The sequence below is a fragment of the Dryobates pubescens genome, chromosome 15 (assembly GCF_014839835.1).
Source record: "Dryobates pubescens isolate bDryPub1 chromosome 15, bDryPub1.pri, whole genome shotgun sequence".
Lineage (NCBI taxonomy): Eukaryota > Metazoa > Chordata > Aves > Piciformes > Picidae > Dryobates > Dryobates pubescens.
The window spans coordinates 10887038-10908604 of record NC_071626.1 but is presented as its reverse complement, the minus strand read 5'-3'; the positions used below and the strand labels follow the sequence as shown (position 1 = coordinate 10908604).

The 21567-nt window shown below is 44.0% G+C and overlaps 1 protein-coding gene across 2 annotated transcripts in view; it reads right to left on the bottom strand.

Moving 5' to 3' along the window:
• The window catches only part of SYN3 (synapsin III), a 196851-nt gene that overhangs the window by 129933 nt on the left and 45351 nt on the right, over positions 1-21567 (bottom strand). For both annotated transcript variants that reach the window (XM_054167914.1, XM_054167915.1), the window contains 2 exons: positions 8776-8932; positions 925-1014 (listed from right to left, as the gene is read on the bottom strand). In XM_054167914.1, coding sequence (XP_054023889.1) covers positions 925-1014; positions 8776-8932 — 247 coding nt within the window. The remainder of the gene's footprint in view (positions 1-924; positions 1015-8775; positions 8933-21567) is intronic.

The window sequence follows — 21567 nt, the reverse complement described above, 5'->3', positions numbered from 1 at the left end:
ATTGTGGTTGGCCCACAGTGCTGCAACCAGTGTGTGAGAAAAGAGGGGTTTGAATGGTTTTGAGCCCTGATCTTCAGGCTACCCATGCTGCCCAAGTTACAATCAAGCATGGGAAATAAGCTCAGCCAGTCAAGTGGTTCACATGTGGGTCGTGGTTAATACAGAGTCTCATCAAACCTCACTCAGGTAAGACAGGCCAGTAAGTTATGGATGTAAGATGGGAGCAAAAAGATCATAAACTCCTGTCATCCTTTAAAGCCAGGGAAAAGGAGACATGACCAGTTCCAAACAGAGCAGTGGCTTTGCCATGTTCTCCAGGACTAAAGGCACCTATGCAGATCTCTTTGGAAGGTGCCCCATGAGTTTGGTATAGTGTTTAGTTGTGGATGGGAAGACTAGAGGCTAGAGCCACTGTGCAAATGAAGCATTACAAGCTGAAACAAACTCTTTTTCAAGAACTCCAATTTAGACTGAGTACCTGCTCAGGCTGATGTTTCTTGGGTGGCAACCATGTGACAGACCAAACAAACTGATGGTGTGAAACAAAAATCTGTTCTGGCCCATGTCCCAAATTGTCAACATATTTTATACAATTCCAGGAGGGGAAAGAGCCCACTCAATCTGCCTAAAGTGATTCCTTGCTCTAAGGGATGACCTTTTGTGACTAGATCTTACACTGGATTTTTGCATTGGTTTCAAGACTGTTCTCATGATTCACTTTATCACAGAGGTCATACATGACTTGGGGGTGGGCTGGGCAAGAAAGGGAAGAGGTTCACATGTAGTGCTTTCTGCATGTTTCTTTTTAGATAGTAATTATCTGTAGGTAAAATGGAGTCTCTTCCCAGCACATCTCATACCCAGTACACAGTTGCTGCTTCTCCCCCATCCATGCTTGCATCACAAGAAAGCAAAGGTACTCACCATCTGCTTATGGCTTGGGAAGAACGTTTGTTCCACAAGAGGGAACTTCTCAGGACCCAGCGAGTTGAAGATTTTAATGAGCTGAGAGAACTTGAGGGTAAGGGAGGGGGAACAAAAAACAGACATGGTGAATGTCAGTAGTTGATTGTGTAACAGGTAAGTGCTTGCAAAATGTTCTGATACTGGTGAAAGAGATGAGAGAAACACGTTATTGTGCCTTTCCCTCCTTGCTTTCTTGACCTGAGAGCAGCAAGAAAATTTGAAGTTCTGTATTTGCCCAGGGTTAATCCAGCCTGTGTACACAAACCTTGCACCAAGGGAGCAGAACAGGGGTTCAAGAGCCAGAAGGGGATCACTTTGGGTTTAGTTACAGATCTGCTATCAGCAGGCTTTGCTTTCCAGATGTGACTGGGGAGAGGGTGGGGGTCCCTTCTTGGCACAGTAAAGGAATCAGAGGAGTGACCAGGCAGGAAATCAGTGACACCATTCCTGAGCAGAGACAAATCAAAGCTGTCCCTTGGATCTCTGCTCCACAGCCAAATCAATGCAAGGCACTTTTATGTGTTGTACTGAAGAGAAGGAGAATTGATAAGGGACAGAAATGACTAGACAGAATGTCCAGTGCTAGCTGGTTTCAGAAGCATGAGCCCACTGTTTATCTTAACAGGGTTGGGTGTCAAGAGGAAGGGGACAGACTCTACTCAGTTGCACCCTGTGACAGGACAAGGGGCAATGGACATAAACTACAGCACAGGAGGTTCCACCTCAACATGAGGAGGCACTTCTTTGCTGTGAAGGTCACAGAGCACTGGAACAGGCTCCCCAGAGAGGTTGTGGAATCTCCTTCTCTGGAGACTTTCAAGACCCATCTGGATGCATTCCTGTGTGACCTGTGATAGATTTTATGGTCCTACTCTGGCAGGGGGGTTGGACTAGATGATCTTTGGAGGTCCCTTCCAACCCCATAAATCCTGTGATCCTGTGAACATTTGTTAGAAACCAAGGGTCTCCCAACATGCCCCATGCATAGCAGGTGTAAGTATCACACTTATCACACTGTAAGGGGAAGATGTGCTACTGTGGTCCCATCTACCAGTGAGGTCTGAGGGAGGCACCAGTCTTTGAGGGTGGTGTCTAGAGAAAGCAGCATGTAACATCAATGGGGAAAGCCACAGTACTAGCATTTTATGTATAAGGATGAACATTTGCCATTGTCCTCACCAGTCAACATGAACTTCACAGTTATCACTATCATCACTATTATAAAATGCCTATTGTTCAGGACTGTGCCCAGCCAGACACAGTGCTCCCCATGGTAGGATTGATTTTTGGTTTCTCTTCAGGTTCCAAAACCCCAACAGCAAAGTAGCACAGAAAATTCCTGCTTTGCTTTGGCCATATGTGGAGTAAACAAACTATTCTGCATGTGGCCTGAAGCCATAAGGTTCAATCATTGGTCAGCTGGGGAAACCCACAAAAGGGTAAGAGAGGAACTTAATAACCATGACAGAAAGTGTTGCAGAAGCAGGCTCGATATACCAAAGAGAATGAGGGGATATATATCTCAGAAACCTTCTGGCTCTCAGGAACAACTTAGATGGTTCAAAATCACACATATAGCCATCCTGCCTGCCCTCTGGGAAGGTGCATCCCTGTTAACCATGGTCAATACTGAGCTGACAGTGGTGCTGGTGAAGTGCTTAGACTGGCAGCCTTGCAGAAGGGGCTGAAAGAATAGCTTGGTTATTTTCATGGATGTTAAGAGAGTAAAATTATTGGAGATTGCTCCACAGGTAAGAAATTTAGTCTCTGCTGAGCTGGTAGATGTGTCTGAATTCCCCATTGACATCCCAGTTGCAAAGTAATTTAGAAACTGAATTTAGATTCCAGGACCCCTAGAATTTGGTGAAATAAAATTAGATTAATAAAGGCTGGACCAAGGCTGACTCCTTTCAAGTTTCCTATAAAGCTGAGGATACATTCATCTTGAAGGAGAACATTGTGTCACCTGAGAGAAGTAACACATGGATTAAGGGAAGGGAATGAAAGCCCTCTTTCTTCCTGATCCCATCAGCTGCTTAATCTTACATGTTCTGAGCATTTCTGAGCGATGGCTGAAGCTGGTAAATGCACCAAATGGCAACTCTAAAGTTAAATCGCAGGTAGAGATAGAGCTTGTTAGAGCTTGAGAATGTTTGGTGCTGAGTAGCTGCATTATGGCTTCTGTCCTGGATACTGGGCTAGTCTAAGTAAAAACATTGCTGTATAAGAACTTGAAACTTCACTTGGTGGTGAAAAAGAAATGCCCCATTAGGAGTTAAAGGATGGTATGTGTAGAAAAAGGATGCAGCCAGTGTGCAAAAATGTAGGCTGGAAGATGTGTACTAGACCCAAGCCACATGGTGCAGGGGCAACTCCCAGGGGATTTGCAGATAAAGAATCCTTTCCCTAATCTTGTAGGTCAAAATGTGGTGTTTAAGAAACCCAGAAAACATCAAGAGGCAGCACATCCCATCACTAACACCCCGCCCCTGCACAGACACACACATGCATCAGCAGATAAGAGAAAAACTCCCTGCATGGAATAATTGTTGTTGGCAAAGAGGATATTGATGTTGTGGAAGGAGGATAGCTTGCTTCTCTTAACTGCTTGCACTAGACCTGCACATGCTAGAGAAGAAAAATAAAGCCCTGTTTCAACTAGCAAACTGAGCAAACAGGGCTTGAAAGTTAAACAGAACAAGACAGAGACAGAAACAGGAAGGAAAACACCCTGGCTGACAGCAGCACATGCCCCTCACCGCAGAAGCATGCAGCCCTGGTGACCTGTGGACACTGTGCCATTGAGGTGACATATGCTTATCCTAGGAAAACAACTCAAATGAAATAAGTGGAATAACTCTGCATCTGCCAAACAGCATCCTGATTTGTTCCTCAGGCTTCCTTTGGAAGCATACAGCTCTTGGCTACTGCTGAAACAGCAAGTGTTTCAGATGGATGGATGAGAGACTCGGCCATCTGGGAGCCTCCTCAATGTCCCAGCCTGCAAAAACGTCTGACTTTGGTGTTGACTCTCATGGGAGAGCTTTCTGGGGTTTGTTTTTGGTTTTCTCTCTTCTTTTCTTGGCAGCTGTTAGGGGTGGGATATTTCCAAAGCAACAACAATATTCTATCGAGGTGAGGAAAAAGTTCTTCACTGAAAGAGTAATTGGCAAGTGGAATGGGCTGCCCAGGAAGGTGTGGTGGAATCACCACCCTGGAGGTGTTCAAAAAAGGATTGGATGTGGCACCATAGTTTAGTTGTCATGAGGTGTTAGGTATTAGGTAATAGGTTGGACTTGGTGATCTTTGAGGCCTTTTCCAACCTGGTTGATTCTATGATTCTAATACTACATGCTGCAGCAGCCTCCTAGGTACCTGATGGAAGAGCTCATGTAGCACTTCCCAGTTTATTTTAGATGGATAATGGCTCCTTCCACATTTTGGTATCAGTTCTAACTTTCTGTGGTTCCACTGTGATATTAGTGAGATTGTGTCCAAACCAGAGAGCAAGGCAATGTGGCACAGCCTGGCCTTAAGTACCTGGAACAGGTACATAAGGCAGATGCTCTGCCTGGCCGCTTGGATGTCAGTTACCTTCAGGGAGTCTTTACAGAGAAATAAAAAGATCCACTCAGAGGACCTCAAGGCCTCTTGCATATTTTGCAAGTGCCTAGGTTATCAGGGAGCCTATATCCCATGACAGTAAACAACAGATTGGCTGGGAGTCTCCTGGATGCTGTAGGTGAGGTGACTGTCTTTGAGACTTCATGTTTCCTGCAGTCTTATGGATGCAAAAGTTCCCTTGAAATTATGGCCATTATTGCATGCAATACAATTGCTACTTTGAGCACTACCCCCCCTGCATTTTGTTGGAACTTTTATGACACACAAAAAATATTATTAGTGGTTGAAGCATTGTGTTTGGGGTGCTTGTAGCATCATTTCTCAATAAGTCTGGGATGGTCTTAAAACTTTGGTTTCTTAGATGTTTCTCATCATGTGAGATCCTCCTGAATATGCCTTTTTCTTTCCCAGAAATGTCTGTTTCAAACTGTGCCTGTATATAATGCAGAATTTAACCTTTGAAGAAATTTGTGTGTTGCAGTAACTGGAAAATGTAATCATAAAGTGGGGCTGCATGTTTGAGTAAACTCAGGCCCAAACTCAGCTGACTGTAATTAGAGCTGCTGAGAAAACACATTGCTGCCAATTGCCAAGGAAAAGCAGTCTTGCTCCCCACCCCCCCTCCACAAAATCATAAACATTTCTATGAAATGGAACCATTCTTGGAAAAAATAAAAAGGGAGAGTGAAAAGCACATTTCCCAGGGGTGTTTAGTTTCATTTCTTCATGTATCTCAACTGTTTTGCTTCCAGTAATCTGTGTTAAGCAGATCCCTTATTTCAAGATGCCTATTTTGCAATCAGAGTGGAACATGCACCAAGGAGGTCTGTCCCTATCTCTCATTTTCCAGCTATCACAAAATCACAATTTTCTGATTCTGCTGCCAGTGAAGCTTTCTGCACTCAAATGCCTCACTGCACTCAGGTTCAGTGGTGCCAAATACCAGCTCAGAACCCATCTGAGCTCTTAGATTACTTAGTGCATGGCAGTCATTGTTTTGGGGGTTGATATGTATGTGTGTGGGCACTACAGAAAAGAGGCACTTTGCAAACCTGTTTCAAGTGTTTACAAGTGGTTTCCTTGACTCCTCTGGGAAGGCTGTCTGAGCCAGCTGTATTCCCTGTGAGGAAAGCATGGCATAACCAGACCCAGCATAGCTAGAGCCAAGTTACTGGCCAAGCCAATTTCTCCCACACTGCCTTGCCAGCCCTACTTTTCCTTTTTATTTTCTTTTTTTTTTTCTCTTCTCTTCTCTTCTCTTCTCTTCTCTTCTCTTCTCTTCTCTTCTCTTCTCTTCTCTTCTCTTCTCTTCTCTTCTCTTCTCTTCTCTTCTCTTCTCTTCTCTTCTCTTCTCTTCTCTTCTCTTCTCTTCTCTTCTCTTCTCAGTGCTGAGTTCATTTTCTTTTATTTTAGATACCTAAAAATAGGTCTGTTACATCTTGAGGCCCCTGAATACCATCAGACATGGAACCACAAAGCATGAGTTGAAAAATATCAGCCCCCAAATCAGATGTGATAAGCCACATGTCTCTTTTCTTCAGCAAAAGCCAGCATAAATGAAGAGCTTTTATTCTGGTCACTGGGGCTGCAGCTCCTATGTGTAGGACCAGCTGTGAAAACCAACGCAAAGGTGTATTGTACTGAGCCTGCTATTGATTCTTCTCTTCCTCCCCTTTCAGTTTTCAACAACCCTGAGGCCAAATGTGCACCATCCACCTTTACAGTGATGGAAAAGTGAGACTTCCCTCACTGCTCTCCTTCCTGCACTGCAGCATTTTTTGAACAGATGGGAGCTTGCTTTTAGTCTCAATGTAATTCCCAAATGTCATAAAAGGGGTGAAAACTGAGAAGACTATGTCTATGACACTGGTATCTTTTTAGTAAGACATGAGTCAAAGCTGACACTGCAGAGTCATGGAAATAGAAGCCTGAGTCACTACAGACCTCAGCAGGAGTTGAAGTACCAATCAACACACTGAAGACTAATAGGGTATTTATTCCGAGAGAAAAAGAACAACAAAAAAGGACTTAATTATGTAATGAGGAAGACAGTTACCACTTGCTATAAACACTGTCTCACCCTAAGCTAAATCTGTGCCATGAATAAGGGGAATTTCTAAAAGCATTAATATGTTTTCCATGGGGGGCATTTTTGAAAGTTCTATCTCCTTGTCCCTGCTTTGGAACTAGGACAATGCACATAGATTTCCACTCTGGGAGCATCAGTGAGCAGAGACAGCACTTGGGGATGAAACACCTTGGAAGCCTCAGATGTGGACTCCAAGGTGATATCAACATCTGACTTCTTCCTGTAAGTGCTATGATGGCCCAGCTTTACTCCTCTGTCTCTCCTGCTCCTACAGTTCCTGACAACTTTGAGCTAGTCACAAACCAGATCTGGGCATCCATTACAAACTTTGATTTAGGACTAAGACAAACCAATTACAGTATTTTCCAAAGATTTTTCTGAGATATCCAGGTGAACAGCACAAAATTTGAAGAGATGAAGAATGGTCGCACTGCAAAATATCCTAACATTGTCCTGTTCTCCCCAGGAGCTGACTTAGCTCAAGGTGTTCCCAAGGTGCAGTCTCAATGAACCAGCACTTTATGAGAATAGAATAGAATGGAATGGAATGGAATGGAATGGAATAGAATAGAATAGAATAGAATAGAATAGACCAGGTTGGAAGAGACCTTCGAGATCGAGTCCAACCTATCATCCAACGCTATCTAATCAACTAAACCATGGCACCAAGCACCCCATCCAGTCTCTTCCTAAACACCTCCAGGGATGGCAACTCCACCACCTCCCTGGGCAGCCCATTCCAATGGCCAATCACTCTTTCTATGAAGAACTTCTTCCTAACATCCAGCCTAAACCTCCCCTGGTGCAGCTTGAGACTATGTCCTCTTGTTCTGATGCTGGTTGCCTGGGAGAAGAGACAAACACCCACCTGGCTACAACCTCCCTTCAGGTAGTTGTAGAGAGCAATATGGTCTCCCCTGAGCCTCCTCTTCTCCAGGCTAAGCAACCCCAGCTCCCTCTGCCTCTCCTCATAGGACTTGTGCTCCAAACCCCTCACCAACTTTGTTGCCCTTCTCTGGACACGCTCCAGCAAGTCGACATCCCTCCTAAACTGAGGGGCCCAGAACTGGACACAATACTCAAGGTGTGGCCTAACCAGTGCAGTGTACAGGGGCAGAATGACCTCCCTGCTCCTGCTGGCCACACTGTTCCTGATACAGGCCAGGATGCAATTGGCCTTCTTGGCCACCTGGGCACACTGCTGGCTCATCTTCAGCCGACCATTGACCAGTACCCCCAGGTCCCTCTCTGCCTGGCTGCTCTCCAGCCACTCTGACCCCAGCCTGTAGCACTGCATGGGGTTGTTGTGGCCAAAATCTTGTATTTCCTTCTGTGGACATAATCTTGTATTTCCTTCTGAAACTGCTGAAAAATGTCACAATTTCCCTTTTCCTTCTGCCTCTTTCCAAGGTCTTTGTCATTCTGTGTTCCCTTTTTTCCCTCGTAAACCTAGGTGTTAAAGAAATCATCTCTCTACCTTTCTTCCCTTTCTTCTTTTCAGCCAATCTCTTCACAACAAAGCACCACCAAGAAAAAGTAGAAAGAGAAAACAGGAGAAAACAAGTGCAGGTTGCACTTCTCAAGAAATGGATAATCTTAGTCTTATCCTGGGTTACCTGGCTATTACAAGCATACATCTATATAAAACATGCTAGAAATAGTGTAGTTCAGACACCCTCTAAACCAGTTTCTTTTAAGGTAGTGTTGCTGTGGTTTGGTCAAAAAAAAAAAGATGTTCTCCTATTGATCTGCTGTTATTAATTTATTGCTGTTCATCTACTCTGCCTTCCAAGAACCCTGTGTGTTATTGTACTGTTGGCTCTTTGTGATACATTAGAGTCTGGAACAGGTGAAACCTCTTCCTCAGGGTGAAGAAATAACACCATCATATTACTACAGGCTACCAAACAAGCACTTCTGATGGTTCCCCCCCAGCTAGAATTCCCAGCTGGATTCCTAAGCTTGTTTAGATGGTGGTTTTTAACTGAAAGAGACAAATTCCTCTGAAACAGGCTGGAAGCGGAGTTTGATGCTTTGCTGGTACCACACATCTGTTTTGCAGTGCTGGTATGCAGTAGAGCTATATCATCACTTACCACCCAGGGCTTGCTGCAGAAGTTATAGATGGAGTAAAGGGAATTGACCGTGTGGATGCCACCATACTGCAGGCCAATGATGAGGCTGCGGAAGTCCTCTCCCAGTGCCATGCTGTAAGCATGCTGCCGGATCAGGGCAAAATCCGGCTTGAAGGACCTGGAAGAGATGGAGGGAGTGATGTGTTACTTTCAAATGCTCAGCAACACTTCTAGCCTCCCTCTGTTTCTTCTCCATCCTCCCCCTTTTCATTAACATCTATTGCTCTTCTTTATTCCTCTCCTGATCATGAGTTGCTTGCATTAGAAGGCAATAAACCAAACAAAAAACTCCAGTCGTTAAAAAAGGGAAAAATCCAACATAGCTGCAAGTGTGAGAGTGTAGAAACAGGCCAAAGAGATTTGCTGCAGTTTCCATGTCACTCAAGCATGCACAGGAACAAGCCACAGGCAGAGCCAAGGGTCATAAATTCACTGGTGGGGGGATTCTCTTTTCCTTGTGAAATTTTGGCCATATTTGGCAAGCTCGTTGCAATGTGCAATGCAGATGAGGGAGCAAGGTTGTTTCCTGATGATTGAATTCAGTATTGAAGCAATGCCCAGTGGGTGGGAAGATCATGAGGGATTTCAAAAAGCTCTCGTACACATCCGTACATTGACATACATTCCCCTCTTTAATCAGTTTACTACATATGCAGCACATCCCAGGCTCCTAGGGCTATGAGTCAACAAGTAAAGGGCAGGCACGGTAATGTAATTAATCAAATGAGCGGAGCCCCTCATCCAGTGCTGTGACTCATGACACGGACTTCCAGAATACTATTTAGCAAGACTGGAGCTGGGACTCCTAGGGTTCAACAGCAGCAGCTCTCAGCAAATGCACAGAGAAGTGAGGCCCTTTCTAGGTAAGCCAACAGGCAAGGGATTATCTTTCAAACAGACAGATTTCGTTCCTTGCTAATGCTGTGTTTTTGGAGCCATTCAGGAATCTCTGGAAACAGCAGCTGGAAAGAAACTATTCCCAAAATGGAGCTCAGCAGTTCATTCTTGAAGGCATGGAAGGGGCTTTTCCACCGAAACAGGGCATTATTCTATACTTTAACAGAGGTTGGATCAAGGACATTGGAAAAATTTCCAGGCTGTATTAAAGATTTTCAGAGAAATGAGCTCTGTAACCAGGTCCCATTACCTCACTACCCTCGAACATTTTCCTTGCTAAGAGACTATAATTTTTATCCTTTGGATATATGAGCTGGAAATACTTTGGGTTTACAGCCCCTATTTATATTTCCATCATTCTGGCAAGGAAATTTGAGATGGTGACTCTGGACCAGACTGTGGCAAAAAGCACTGTGTACAAAACCTAATGCAGCCTTGTTGTTTTAAAGCTGTTCATTTTGCTTGGTGGCCTTGGACTTTTGTTATCGCCTGAGACATGGTGAGGAGCATGCTCCGCTTTTGTGATGGAAGAAATCAAGCTTTGGAAAGGTTGTGATTCCCTCCCATGGAGTGTTTTTAAACCCAGGCATGTTCCCTAATGTACTTGGCACCAAAGGTGGCACTTTTTTCCAGCAGGGAGATGCATAATGAGCATTGGGAGGGCTGCGCTATCACTGTGCAGCTGATTTATGAACCTCCTGGGTGTCAGTGGGGGTGAGGCAAGCAGTGACCCCCTGCTGAGAAACAGCAAGTGAATACAAATCTTGGAAAGCTTGAACCACTCCATTTTGCTGGATTTGCTGTGTTGGAAGTACCCCAGAGACAGACAAAGGTCCCCAGGAAGGATCACTTAGCTTCCTAGGACCGGGACCTGGTACCTGTGCTAAGTTACTAAACAGCTGTGGTTCCTGGAAGGACAAGAACTTCAGGTGTGTTCTTCAGCTTTCTGGGGTATAAAGAAAAAACACCAAAGTCTCTGTTATGCCTTAAGTCTTTGCCAAGGCTTGACTTAGGGAATAGCACTTACTGCAGCTGCACAGCAATGGTTCAGACCACTGTTTCAGTCTCCCCAGGGTTAATGGCAGTATTTGCCCTTCAACATCTCTCCCAGCACCCTGGGCAGGGAGGTGGTGCTGTGGTGGGGAGAAAGCATGCAAATGAGCATGGCCAGCTCTGGAGGAGGGGGAAGGACACACAGTGGCTGGGAAACTGCCTTCAGTGGCTTTACTTTTGCCAGCCAAAAGTTGAGAAAAAAAAGCTCATGTCTTTTCAGGTCCTGGCAAAGGAAGAGCTTCTCAATTTAGAAGATGGACACAAGAATACAGATTTAATGTAGAAAAGCCTGTTTTCAAACTCTGCGTGGTATGGGAGGGCAGAGCACTCTCTCATGCAGCAGATGAGGAGTGGATCTCTAAAGTGAAGGTGGACACTGAATCCCTGTTTTGAGTTGCAGGACAAAGAGGATGTTCCCATGGATACTGAGAACAAGGCAGAGGAGTGCAGGGCCTGGGACTAGCTGCGAATAAACATCAGCTGGAGTGCCTTGGAGAAACAGAGACAAGTGGCAAAACGTGAGGCAAGGGGCTGGGAAGGATAGCAGGCAGCAAAAGCAAAATGAATAGTCATGGTAGGAGTGGTGACGTGAAAACAGCATAACTGGAGCTACCAGTGACTGGGGAGACAAAAGTTTAATTGTTTCACATGAGGATTCTTGCATTTTTGGTAGGAGATTACTTTTCCAATCTCATTCTCAGACTGTAAAGCCTAAGCTAACATAGTGAGCCTTGGATTTGGAATAGCTAGTTGGACCCCACTCAGCAGCATTGCTCACAACACAAAGTTGAAATCCTTGGTATACAGACAAATTAGGCAGAAGTCCCACATTTAAAGCACTCTGTAGCACCCACTGTGCTGAGGGCTTAAGCACCCAAGTCTGTCAGGACAAGGGGAGCCTTGGCAGGAGCATGTACCTTGCCTCTCTACTAGACCTGTCCAGCCAGCGACTGAGTGGTCTTAAATAAAACTGTATTTAGAGTCCTTGCTAGACAGGTAATGGGAATAGGTTTGGTCACAGAAAGAATATAGAAAAACCCATTTAAACATCTGATGAACAGGGAGGTGGGATAGGTAAATGGCAAACCACAGATTTTAAAAGTTACTAATAAGCTGTGATCTATGTTAGTGCAGTGTCCTTCATGGGCTGCATGGCAGACATCTAGCTGAAGCTGTGAACCTTCTTTAGCGTGATAGCCAGATGGATTAAACTTCCTGGAGAAAACTGGAGCCTGTCTTTGGCCACAACTCTTTTACAGAAGCCCTTTCTCAGACCCCAGGAACTCAGTTCTAATTTAGAGTCTGGCTTCTAGCACTGCCTGGCAAAACAAAGGCTGCTAAAATATATGCAACATGCTCCCAGAGTGGCACCCAGAAACAGGAATCCTTTGTTTTAAAAACAATAATAATCCAGGAAATTGGACACATTTCATTTTCAGATTAAAATAGCTGGTCAGATTTCATTTTCCTCAGTCACACACTGCATGAGCCTTTCAGTGCTCCAAGTAGTGCTCAGGTGAACTGGCCCCCCCCAGAGTAAAGCAGCTCCCCATATGTGCCTGGAAGCTTTTCTGCCTTTGCAGTAGTTGTGTCCTTGCCCCAGGTGTTAGCCAAGGCCCATGGCAGCTGCTCAGCCTACCTCTCCTCCTGGCAGTTGAGACTGGCCAGTGGTTACCAGAGCCATCCACCACTGAGTGATAAGTGTCCGGCTAGGAAGCTGCTAATGCTGCCAGTCCTGAGCCTGACCTATGGCACAGTGGTGCTTTTTCAACTCATTCCAATGCATTTTAGCAGCCTCTTTCTTTGTTAGTGGTATACATAGAGAAACCTAAGTATAAAAGATCCAAAATTCCTACTAACAGGAAGAGATCTGACTACAGGATGTAGTTTCTTAGGTTAGATACATACACTCTTAAATCTGTGACAGCATTAGCTGTCTTGGAAGTAGTTTTGTCTGAATTGAGGGAACATAAAACAATTTAAGAGATTTCTGATGTTAAATATAGAAGTTAAATGTCTCAGGAGCAGCAGAAGCTGTACTGGTGACCATGGGTCTAACTCCAATTACGAGGAGAGGATCAGCTCTGCAAAGATCATCAATAACATTTCCCTGCAGAAATCACATCCCTGTCCTGCTCTGGGGAAGAGAAAATGATGGCAGCAAATCCTGATGGGAGGTTTCATGCCTTAAAGTGATTTCTGTTCCTTATTGCTGCATGTAGCCTTAACTCTGACTTGCTTCCTGGTCCTTCATCTTTTCTCACTGAGGCACAAAAAGCTTCAAGAAGTTTCACGAAGAACGAACACACAAGAACAGATTATGTTGTCAAAATATCTTTGAACGATCTCTTCCACTGTGAATAATCACCTGCAGCCAAAGGCTAGGCCTGCTTTATACTTTAGCTCCATGATGGTTTTAAAGAAATCCTGCCTACACTGTGAAAGCAGGTTGGACTCTCCTCTCTTTCTTGAAGGCTGTCAGTCTTACAAGACACCTCAGCCTTCATGTCAATAGAAATAGATCTCCCCTGACACTGAAGATGCAAATCCTTACTTCAGGTTCTGTCTACCCTCCATTATTCTGGGCAGATTTATGCAGCTTTCTGACAATTCCCAGTGGCCAACACATTTTGACTATGTTATCTCCAAAACCTTTCCACTCTGTTTGGTAGGATGTGGAGGGGAAGAAAAGTGCACAATTAGGCAATATGATACAACAAGTGTTGCATTGCTAGTAATTAATAGAGCCTTCAGGCAAGCTTCTGATGCACAAATCCAAGGCATAAGTGGCTGCAGCTAACTGCAAAGCACAATGATCCCTCTGACTATGAAGTGCCTCTGGTGTCTGAGAGCTTCTAGGAAATGGCATTTAGAAATAGGAACAACCTCTTTTTGTGCTTTACTCAGGTGTTAATAGTATTGTTTTATTGAGAAGTAATATGAAATCTATGACATTTTCACCTCTCATGATGTTAGATTTAATGTTATGTTGAATGTCAAGGTAAAATGGGAAATTTGCTTAAAAAAAAAAAAGAAGGAAGTATCATTTCAGTCAAAAGTTCTTGTCATATTTTTTTCACAGAAAGAAGTAAACCCTAATGAAGTTATTCAGAGGCAGAATGATTATGATTGCTTACATGAATAAGGTAACACACAGCTGGGTTTAGAGCAAGAGAGCAACACAAAATAAAGGGTGACCTCTCTTTAGCAGGCTGCAGGAGAGGAGCAAGGGATCTTCTGGGACACTGTAATAGAGAATGGCTCGGAGAAAACTATGAGGTGTGTGGGGGATGAGCAGTAGGATACAGAATCATTGTTGCAGTAGGATCAGTACCACTATATACTGGCACTGTAGATGCTCTCATTTGCTTCTCAGCCACAGAGCAATGGTCACAGAGCCATAAAATTCTATGTCACACACACTCCAAACTGTACTGTGGCAGTCTCCTAAGTCTTTATATTTTACTTGTAAATTGAGAAGGAAAACACGTGGCCCCAGACAATGCCTTGAAGTAGTAGCAACTACACCTTCCAGCGGTAGCTTGCATTCAAAAGTCTTCCGACCCAAAGCAATCCAAATGCATTTAAACATCACAGAATAAATTTACACAGTCATTTAGATCAGAGAGAGAAGTCATCTGGTCCAACACCCTCATTGCAAGGGTAACTTTAAAATGACATTAGGTTGATCAGAGTCCTGTCAACACAAAGTTTAAGAGTTCCCAAGGACAAAGATCCTGTAGCCACTCTGGACACTTTATCATGGAGGTGTGGTGTGTGTTTGGTTTTTTGTTGTTGTTGGTTGTTGGCTTGGTTTTTTCTCTCTTGCTTTTCTTTCTTCCTTTTTTTCCCCCTCACCTGCTGCAACTACTGTCTATTTTTGCTTCTCCTTTCTCTGCACTCCTTCAGCAAGAGTCTGCCTTAGTTTTCTCTACAATCTCTTCTTAGTTGCCTGACGCCTGTAGGTGGATGCTCCTCAGCCTCCCTTTACAGCCAGAACAATAACATCTCTCAGTCTCTCCTTGGCTGTCTTCAGTCCAGCTCAAGGTGCTTCATGGCCTTACTCTTTACTTCTTCCAGTTTGTTGATGCCTTTTTTTTTTGTACAGAGGAGCTCAGATCTAGACACAGTACACCAGATGTGGACAGTGTCTCATTAGCTACACACTTGTTAATATTGCCCATTCAGTCACAGGGCTTCTTCCCTTCAAGGGCACCGGTCTTTCTGTGCAGAGCTGTTTTACCTTCAGCTGCCTCCTAGCAGTACTGAGTTTATTCCTCCCTCACCACAAGACTTTGTGATTGTCCTTATAGAAGTCCATGAGGTTCCTGTTGGCAAGTAGTTGAGGTACCTCTGAATGGCAGCTCTGCTCTCTGGCATATCTATTGCTCCCAGCCCCCAACTTGTTGCCAGCCATGAGCTTTCTGAGGCTGTATTCTGTCCCAGTATCAGGCCATTAATGAAGAGTCACTTTGAGCCACATAGTGCGGGCGCAGCAGGACTTGGCCCACTCTGCCACTCCCTGTAAGAAGGCTTAGTGAAAACCCATGTAGAAAGGAGATGAATTAAGGCAGAATTGGGGAAAAAAAAAAAAAAGAAAAAGCCAATCATGACTGAAACAATCTACAACAGCCTTTAATCATTCTTATGTTCAGTCCAGGATTAACTAATTAATGAGTGTTCTATGGCCTGGCTTCACATTTTTGACTGGAAGGAATTCCTGTAAATATGAAAAGGGCCAGGGAGTATTTCAGTCTCCGAGATGCTCCCCACCCTGGTCTGCTCAGAGTGACTTTTGCTTTCTGGCAGCTGCCTGCATGCCAAATGTTTTCCCAATAACTGTCAGCATCCTGCCTGCATGTCGGCTGGGCACCAGCTGCTGAGGAGGTGAAGGGGGACATTATTCATCTGGGAGATCAGTAAACCCTGAAGGGAGAAGCAGGCCTCCAAGCAGCTGTTTAGCAGCAGGAGCTGAGGTGGAAGCAACCAAGAATGAATACAAAAATAAGCACACCCCAACCTCTCTTCTCTTTTTTATCTCCTGCTGAGCCAAAAGAAAAAACAAAAACAACAAAACAAAACCAAAAAGAGGATGGAAACTGGCAGGTGTGAAGCAAGGACACATTAATGAAAGATGATGGTAAGTTATTCCCCACACGAAAATAATCTCTTGGTTTATAAATATTTACTGGAGATGTTTAATTGCCTCATGTGTAACTGCACCTCCCCAGGATCTACCCTGTTTAGAATAGAGAAGAATTAACCAGGTTGGAAAAGACCTTTGAGATCAAGTCTAACCTATCATCCAACACTATCTAATCAACTAAACCATGGCACAAAGCACCCCATCCAGGCTCTTCCTAAACTCCTCCAGTGATGGTGACTCCACCACCTCCCTGGGCAGCACATTCCAATGGCCAATCACTCTTTCTGTGAAAAACTTCTGGCCATTGTCTCTGCAGGGTATTTTGGTAAGGGAAGTGGTCATTTAGCACCTTGGTGTTTTGCTCAAAATGCACCTTCAAAAGGTTTCATGCTGTTACACACACTTCTCCTCTACATCTCCTCTATACTTCTCAGTATATCAGGTAGTGATAGGACTAGGGGGAATGGAATGAAGCTGGAGGTGGGGAGATTCAGGCTGGACATGAGGAGGAAGTTCTTCACTATGAGAGTGGTGAAGCCCTGGAATGGGTTGTCCAGGGAGGTGGTTGAGGCCCCGTCCCTGGAGGTGTTTAAGACCAGGCTGGATGAGGCTCTGGCCAGCCTGATCTAGTGTGGGGTGTCCCTGCCCATGGCAGGGGGGTTGGAACTAGATGATCCTTGTGGTCCCTTCCAACCCTGACTGATGCTATGATACATTTATAGATTACTGTGCCTTCAATGCAAAAATATTGCCCAAAATACATGCACATAATGTGCTATACCAAGTGGCACATCCTGTGGATGTTGGGAGAACCATGTGCTCAACATATTTTTCTACATGGCCTCTAGAAATCTAAACTCTCCCAATTAGTTTTGGCTTTTCTTTTGCCCTCCCAGCTGCATCTTCATAGAAATTTGTGGAATTTTGCTTTGGAAGCAACAAAAAAAAAATAGAAAAAGACATTCTAAAGAAGGACTCCAATTACATCAAGAGTTGAACTAAAGATAGGGACTAGACAGAGCCTAAAGTTCCCCTTTGACAAAAGCTTCCTGAGATATGAGAAGCTGGAAAGAGACCTACTGCCTACCAATATGTCCTACATCAATGTCCAAGAACAGTAGCTACTCTCATGACATCCCTGGATATTATCCCTGTAGAACTGCAAGAAACCACCAACTCTTGTGAATGAATAGTCCTCAAGAGACAATATATCCATCTCCTAGCAACATGCAGCTACTGTGTGATGAGAAAGCATGGCCTCTGTAGGTTAGAAAACTCACATGCCTCTTTCAGAGAGCGGATTGTCAATGACCCTGTGGGGTGAGTGAAGCTACTGGGATGGAAGAAATGGTAGAGGACAGTGTCCTTTACTGGACTTTGAAGAGTCTTGCAGCAACCTGGAGCAGGTAGATCTTTTTTAGCCACAGTAGATATCTCCTGAGGTCTGCAAGCTCTGAACAGTGTGAAAAACACTTCTGGTCTGGCCATTTTCTTCCCTGTTCATCCCATGTAAAAGGAGTTGCTTCCTTTCAACAGGCTGTCATACTGTTATCAGAGTGCAAAGCATAGCAGAAGCGCCGAATCAGCTGAAACCAGCAAGAAAGTCAATGTTAATCAAAGGAATGAATGGACTTGTATGGAGCAGCCAGAGCATTCACTGACCCTGCCACAGCTGAGTGACAAGGACATATTATCCATGACAAGACGACACATACCTTCTTTTTACAGTCTGGCAAAATTCAGACAAAGCCTCTAGGACTGAACACCACTCCACAGCCATGATCCTTCCCCACAACAAGGCTCTGCTCACAGCATTCAGCTCCTCTTTCTCTGCTGTCAGCTTTGTCACTCCTCCCCACTTGCCAGGGCCATTGGTCCAGGAAGGATCTACCCCATTTTAGGTCTGTCTTGGGCATCTGGTCTGTGAGCTGTTGTCTGTACTGTGGTATTACAGTGAATCTGCATATCATACTGTAAGTGGTATGGCTGCCACTGTGGTAGGTCCCATGCAGACACTGAAAAAAAATAAAATGCTTTCTCCCCTGGATGATCAGCCCCAATGGTAAAAGAGCCAGCTCCACAAGGAGACAGGAGATGAGAGGAGTCTGGTGCATGATTAATTTATATCCTTAAAAGCCTGAAATGCTCCCAAAGACATTAGTATTCCCCACGTAAGAAAGTTGTCCAGATTTTCAACATATCCCTGCCTTATTCCCACATCTACTAGAATTAATAGCTGAAGGCATGTAAAGCCCAAAAGTCAAACACAGAACTGCATTTAATCTAATGCAGAGACTGAGATCATAGTTTGGGAGTCTAAGTGTTGTCTGAAGCAGAGACAGCCCAAATCCTCATTTATACTAAGACACTTTTATAATATTCTTAAAGCATAAATGCACCTCAGAGTGGGTGCAGTGCCAGCACTGACAGCCCCTTTGCACTGTGGAAACACTGTTATAAAGGGCCCTTTGGAGAAATGAAGAGAAGTGAAAATGAAAATCCCATCCCCTATATCTCACCCCAGTAGGGATGACACAGCCCACGAGGTCCTGAAGGCAAATTAGTCTCCAGACAGTTGACTCTCTTTGTACGTGTGTGTAGACCTGAGCAAAAAGGAAGTTGTGCACTGAAAGGATGAAGAATCCACCCAAGCCTTTTAAAAGTATCAATCCATGCTTGTTTTTTTCACACTGCTTAGTAATGCAGCCATCACACCCAGAAAGGACTCCATTTCCCTGTTGAAGGAGTTGCTATGTTTAAGTCGGTGAGGAATCCTTTGGGATGAATAAGTGCCACCTCATGCTTCTCATATTTAACTTTCCACTGAGTAAGCTCTGGTCAATATAACCCAAAGAAGTGCTGGGGTAACAAGGATCAAGGTGCAGGAGATTCCCCCACTGCCAATCCTGACCGAGCCCAGTGCTGCTTCGAGTTCCCAGCTCATCCCCCTGCACTGTCTTCAGTCAGGGCACATGTTACAGGCACGTAAATGGGAAAGTGGTTGCTAGAAACTGCACAAGATACTCTTTTAATTCTGAAGTAAATGTGCTGAACAGGCTGATGGAGTCATTACATACCATGGTGGAACTGGGACACAAACCCCAGTTTTTCAGATTTTTAGATTATTGTCTCTCTAACCAGTAGCACATTTCACTGAGACATTCAAATTCTTCCCTTCACACCTACAGATGCAGCTAAAAAACGAGGCGATGGAGACCCAGAGTTTTGTTAATGTAAAATTAGATTCTGAGAGCCACACTTGTTTTAAAAACCAAGAAAGCAAAGTAATGCCTGGCTACAGTTTTGTCATTTGCTAACTTATTTTCAAGATAAGCAGGCTGACAATCTTGGAGGTCTGTATACTTGCAGTTCCTTGCTCCTTTGAATGGACAATTGTGCTTCTAAACATCTTTTATTGAAAAAAACCCACTTGCCTGAGTCAAGTGACAAATGTAGGGCTTCAGGGAGCATTACACCTTCTTATGAATGGATTTATTTTCCAGGTGAAAACCCACAGTTCTTTCTTGGTGCAGTTCATATCAGTTGGCACAGGGTCTCAAAGAATGCCTTAACTCCAAAATGTCAGAAAGGATCAAGGAATAAGCAAAGAAAGAGCTTTAATGTAAACACACAATAGAATGTCCTATGTTTAAAGAACTAGGAGACCTACTGCAAAATGACAGAATTAATAGGCTAATAGGTTGTTAGCTTATCAATGAACACCATTTCAAACTGGAAAGAGTAGCCCAGCGGTTGCTGTTTTATTATTACTACTATTGCTGTTACTGTTGTTGATGGTGGTGTTATTATACTTGTGACTGTGTAACTTGGTTCATAATTAATAGAAGTCTTATATATGATGGAAAAATGTTGCCATCAGCAGCAAGGTTGGTGCATACATGAGAGTTAGAGGTTTCCTCTGTGGCATCTCCATTTGGCTGGGCAGCCCAGGAAGTGTCAGGACACAGCTACTGGAAGGACTGGGCTGGGGGGGTTTGGAGGTTGTACCCATGAGAATGGGCTAAGGAGCCTCCACAGAGCCCAGCAGCAGTATGCTCCATAATTCACCTTCTAAAGTAAAGAGTGTTTATTTCTGAAGTATTGAGTGTTTAACTTCTGAAGCATTGGTAGGAGTGGCTGTGGAAGTTGGCTGGCCTGAGCTCTTAAACTCATCGAGCTGGGCAGAACAGCAGCATTTCAGCACAGGCTGTAAACAAATGGCTAGTGCTTGGAAGGACTATAACTAACCATGGATAACACATGCCGTATAATTTGTGTATTCAGATAAATGTGTATCTGCCAAATCCACTTCCCACCACACAAGTGCATGTGTCCTTAAACAAGCACAGAGAAAAAAGAGAAAACTGAACTAATGCCATTCATGAAACCGTGCACTTTTATATGTGAATATCCATGCAAAAGGGCTAGCTGTGATATCTGTGTATTTACTGCAAGCAGAAACATGAACACCATGCCCCAGACACTCTTGTGAAATAAATTTTGTCTTCAGTTTCAGTTTAATAGCTCAAGATCTTTCTGCCAGATGTATGAATGGCTTTGAGAGGAAAAGCACGGGAAGGAAAATGAAGATGTGATCAACCTAGGAAATAGCTCTTGGGAAACCTTCCAGCATCGTCAGCAAGCAAACACCAGAGCACATTAGCAAGGCACACTGTCTGATGGATGCTCCAGTGGCTGGTTCATGGGACATATGCTTTGTTTCACTGAGAAACAGACATTTATGGGATGAGAGAAAGTGAATGGATGTAACAGACTCAATCCTAGAAGTTTTTAGCAGAGGCTTATTAAATTGTACTGAAGAATGAATGGAGACTTGTGGATGGACTAAGAGCTGTCAGGACCTGAAATGAATTGATGGGCAACAGTCTTAGCTAACTGACAGTGACAAGTGTTGCTTTGCACTGTTTGGACTGGAAATGACATCTTTAGAAATTAAACCAAGGCCATCACACTCAGAATTGTCATTTGCCAGCTGTTCTATTTTTTTTTCCTAATATCCTTCATGCTTTATTATCTGTCTCTATTTCTGAACCAGAAGCAAACAGACAACAGCATTGATTAAATGTTTGAATAATATTGAACTTAGAAACAATATATCCTCTAAAAAGCACAGAAGAATTGTACAAGAGAAGTAGGAAGACTAGAAAAATGGATTGGGAATAGCAATGAGATTTCAACATGAACAGGAAACAAGTTTGCTTGCAATGATTGCAGTTATGAAGTAAGACTAGTAGGGACAGAAGTCTCCTTCAAACAGAGATGTGGTATTACCTCTGAGAGATACCACAGGGCAAGGCTGGGGCATCGAGATCTCTGATAAAAAACCAAAAAGGTGATATTTCAGGTGCAAATCAGACTGTGAGGATTAAGATCATGGAAAGACTGTTGCTCTTGCAAGGGCAGGCCACCTGGAACTAGAATTGTTTCATCTGGAGAAGGGGAGGGTGAGGGGAAACCTAAACCAGGTAGGCTAATGAGTGCTAGCCACTGTTTACAATGGAGGCTAGTTGACACAGGAGGAGTGAAAAATTGAGGGAAATTGGCAGGCACAGAGGGTCTAGACTGGAAACAATGACTGCATGGCCTAATGTGCAACTGAGACCTGAAACAAAACCACCAAAGTCAGCTCAGTCTTT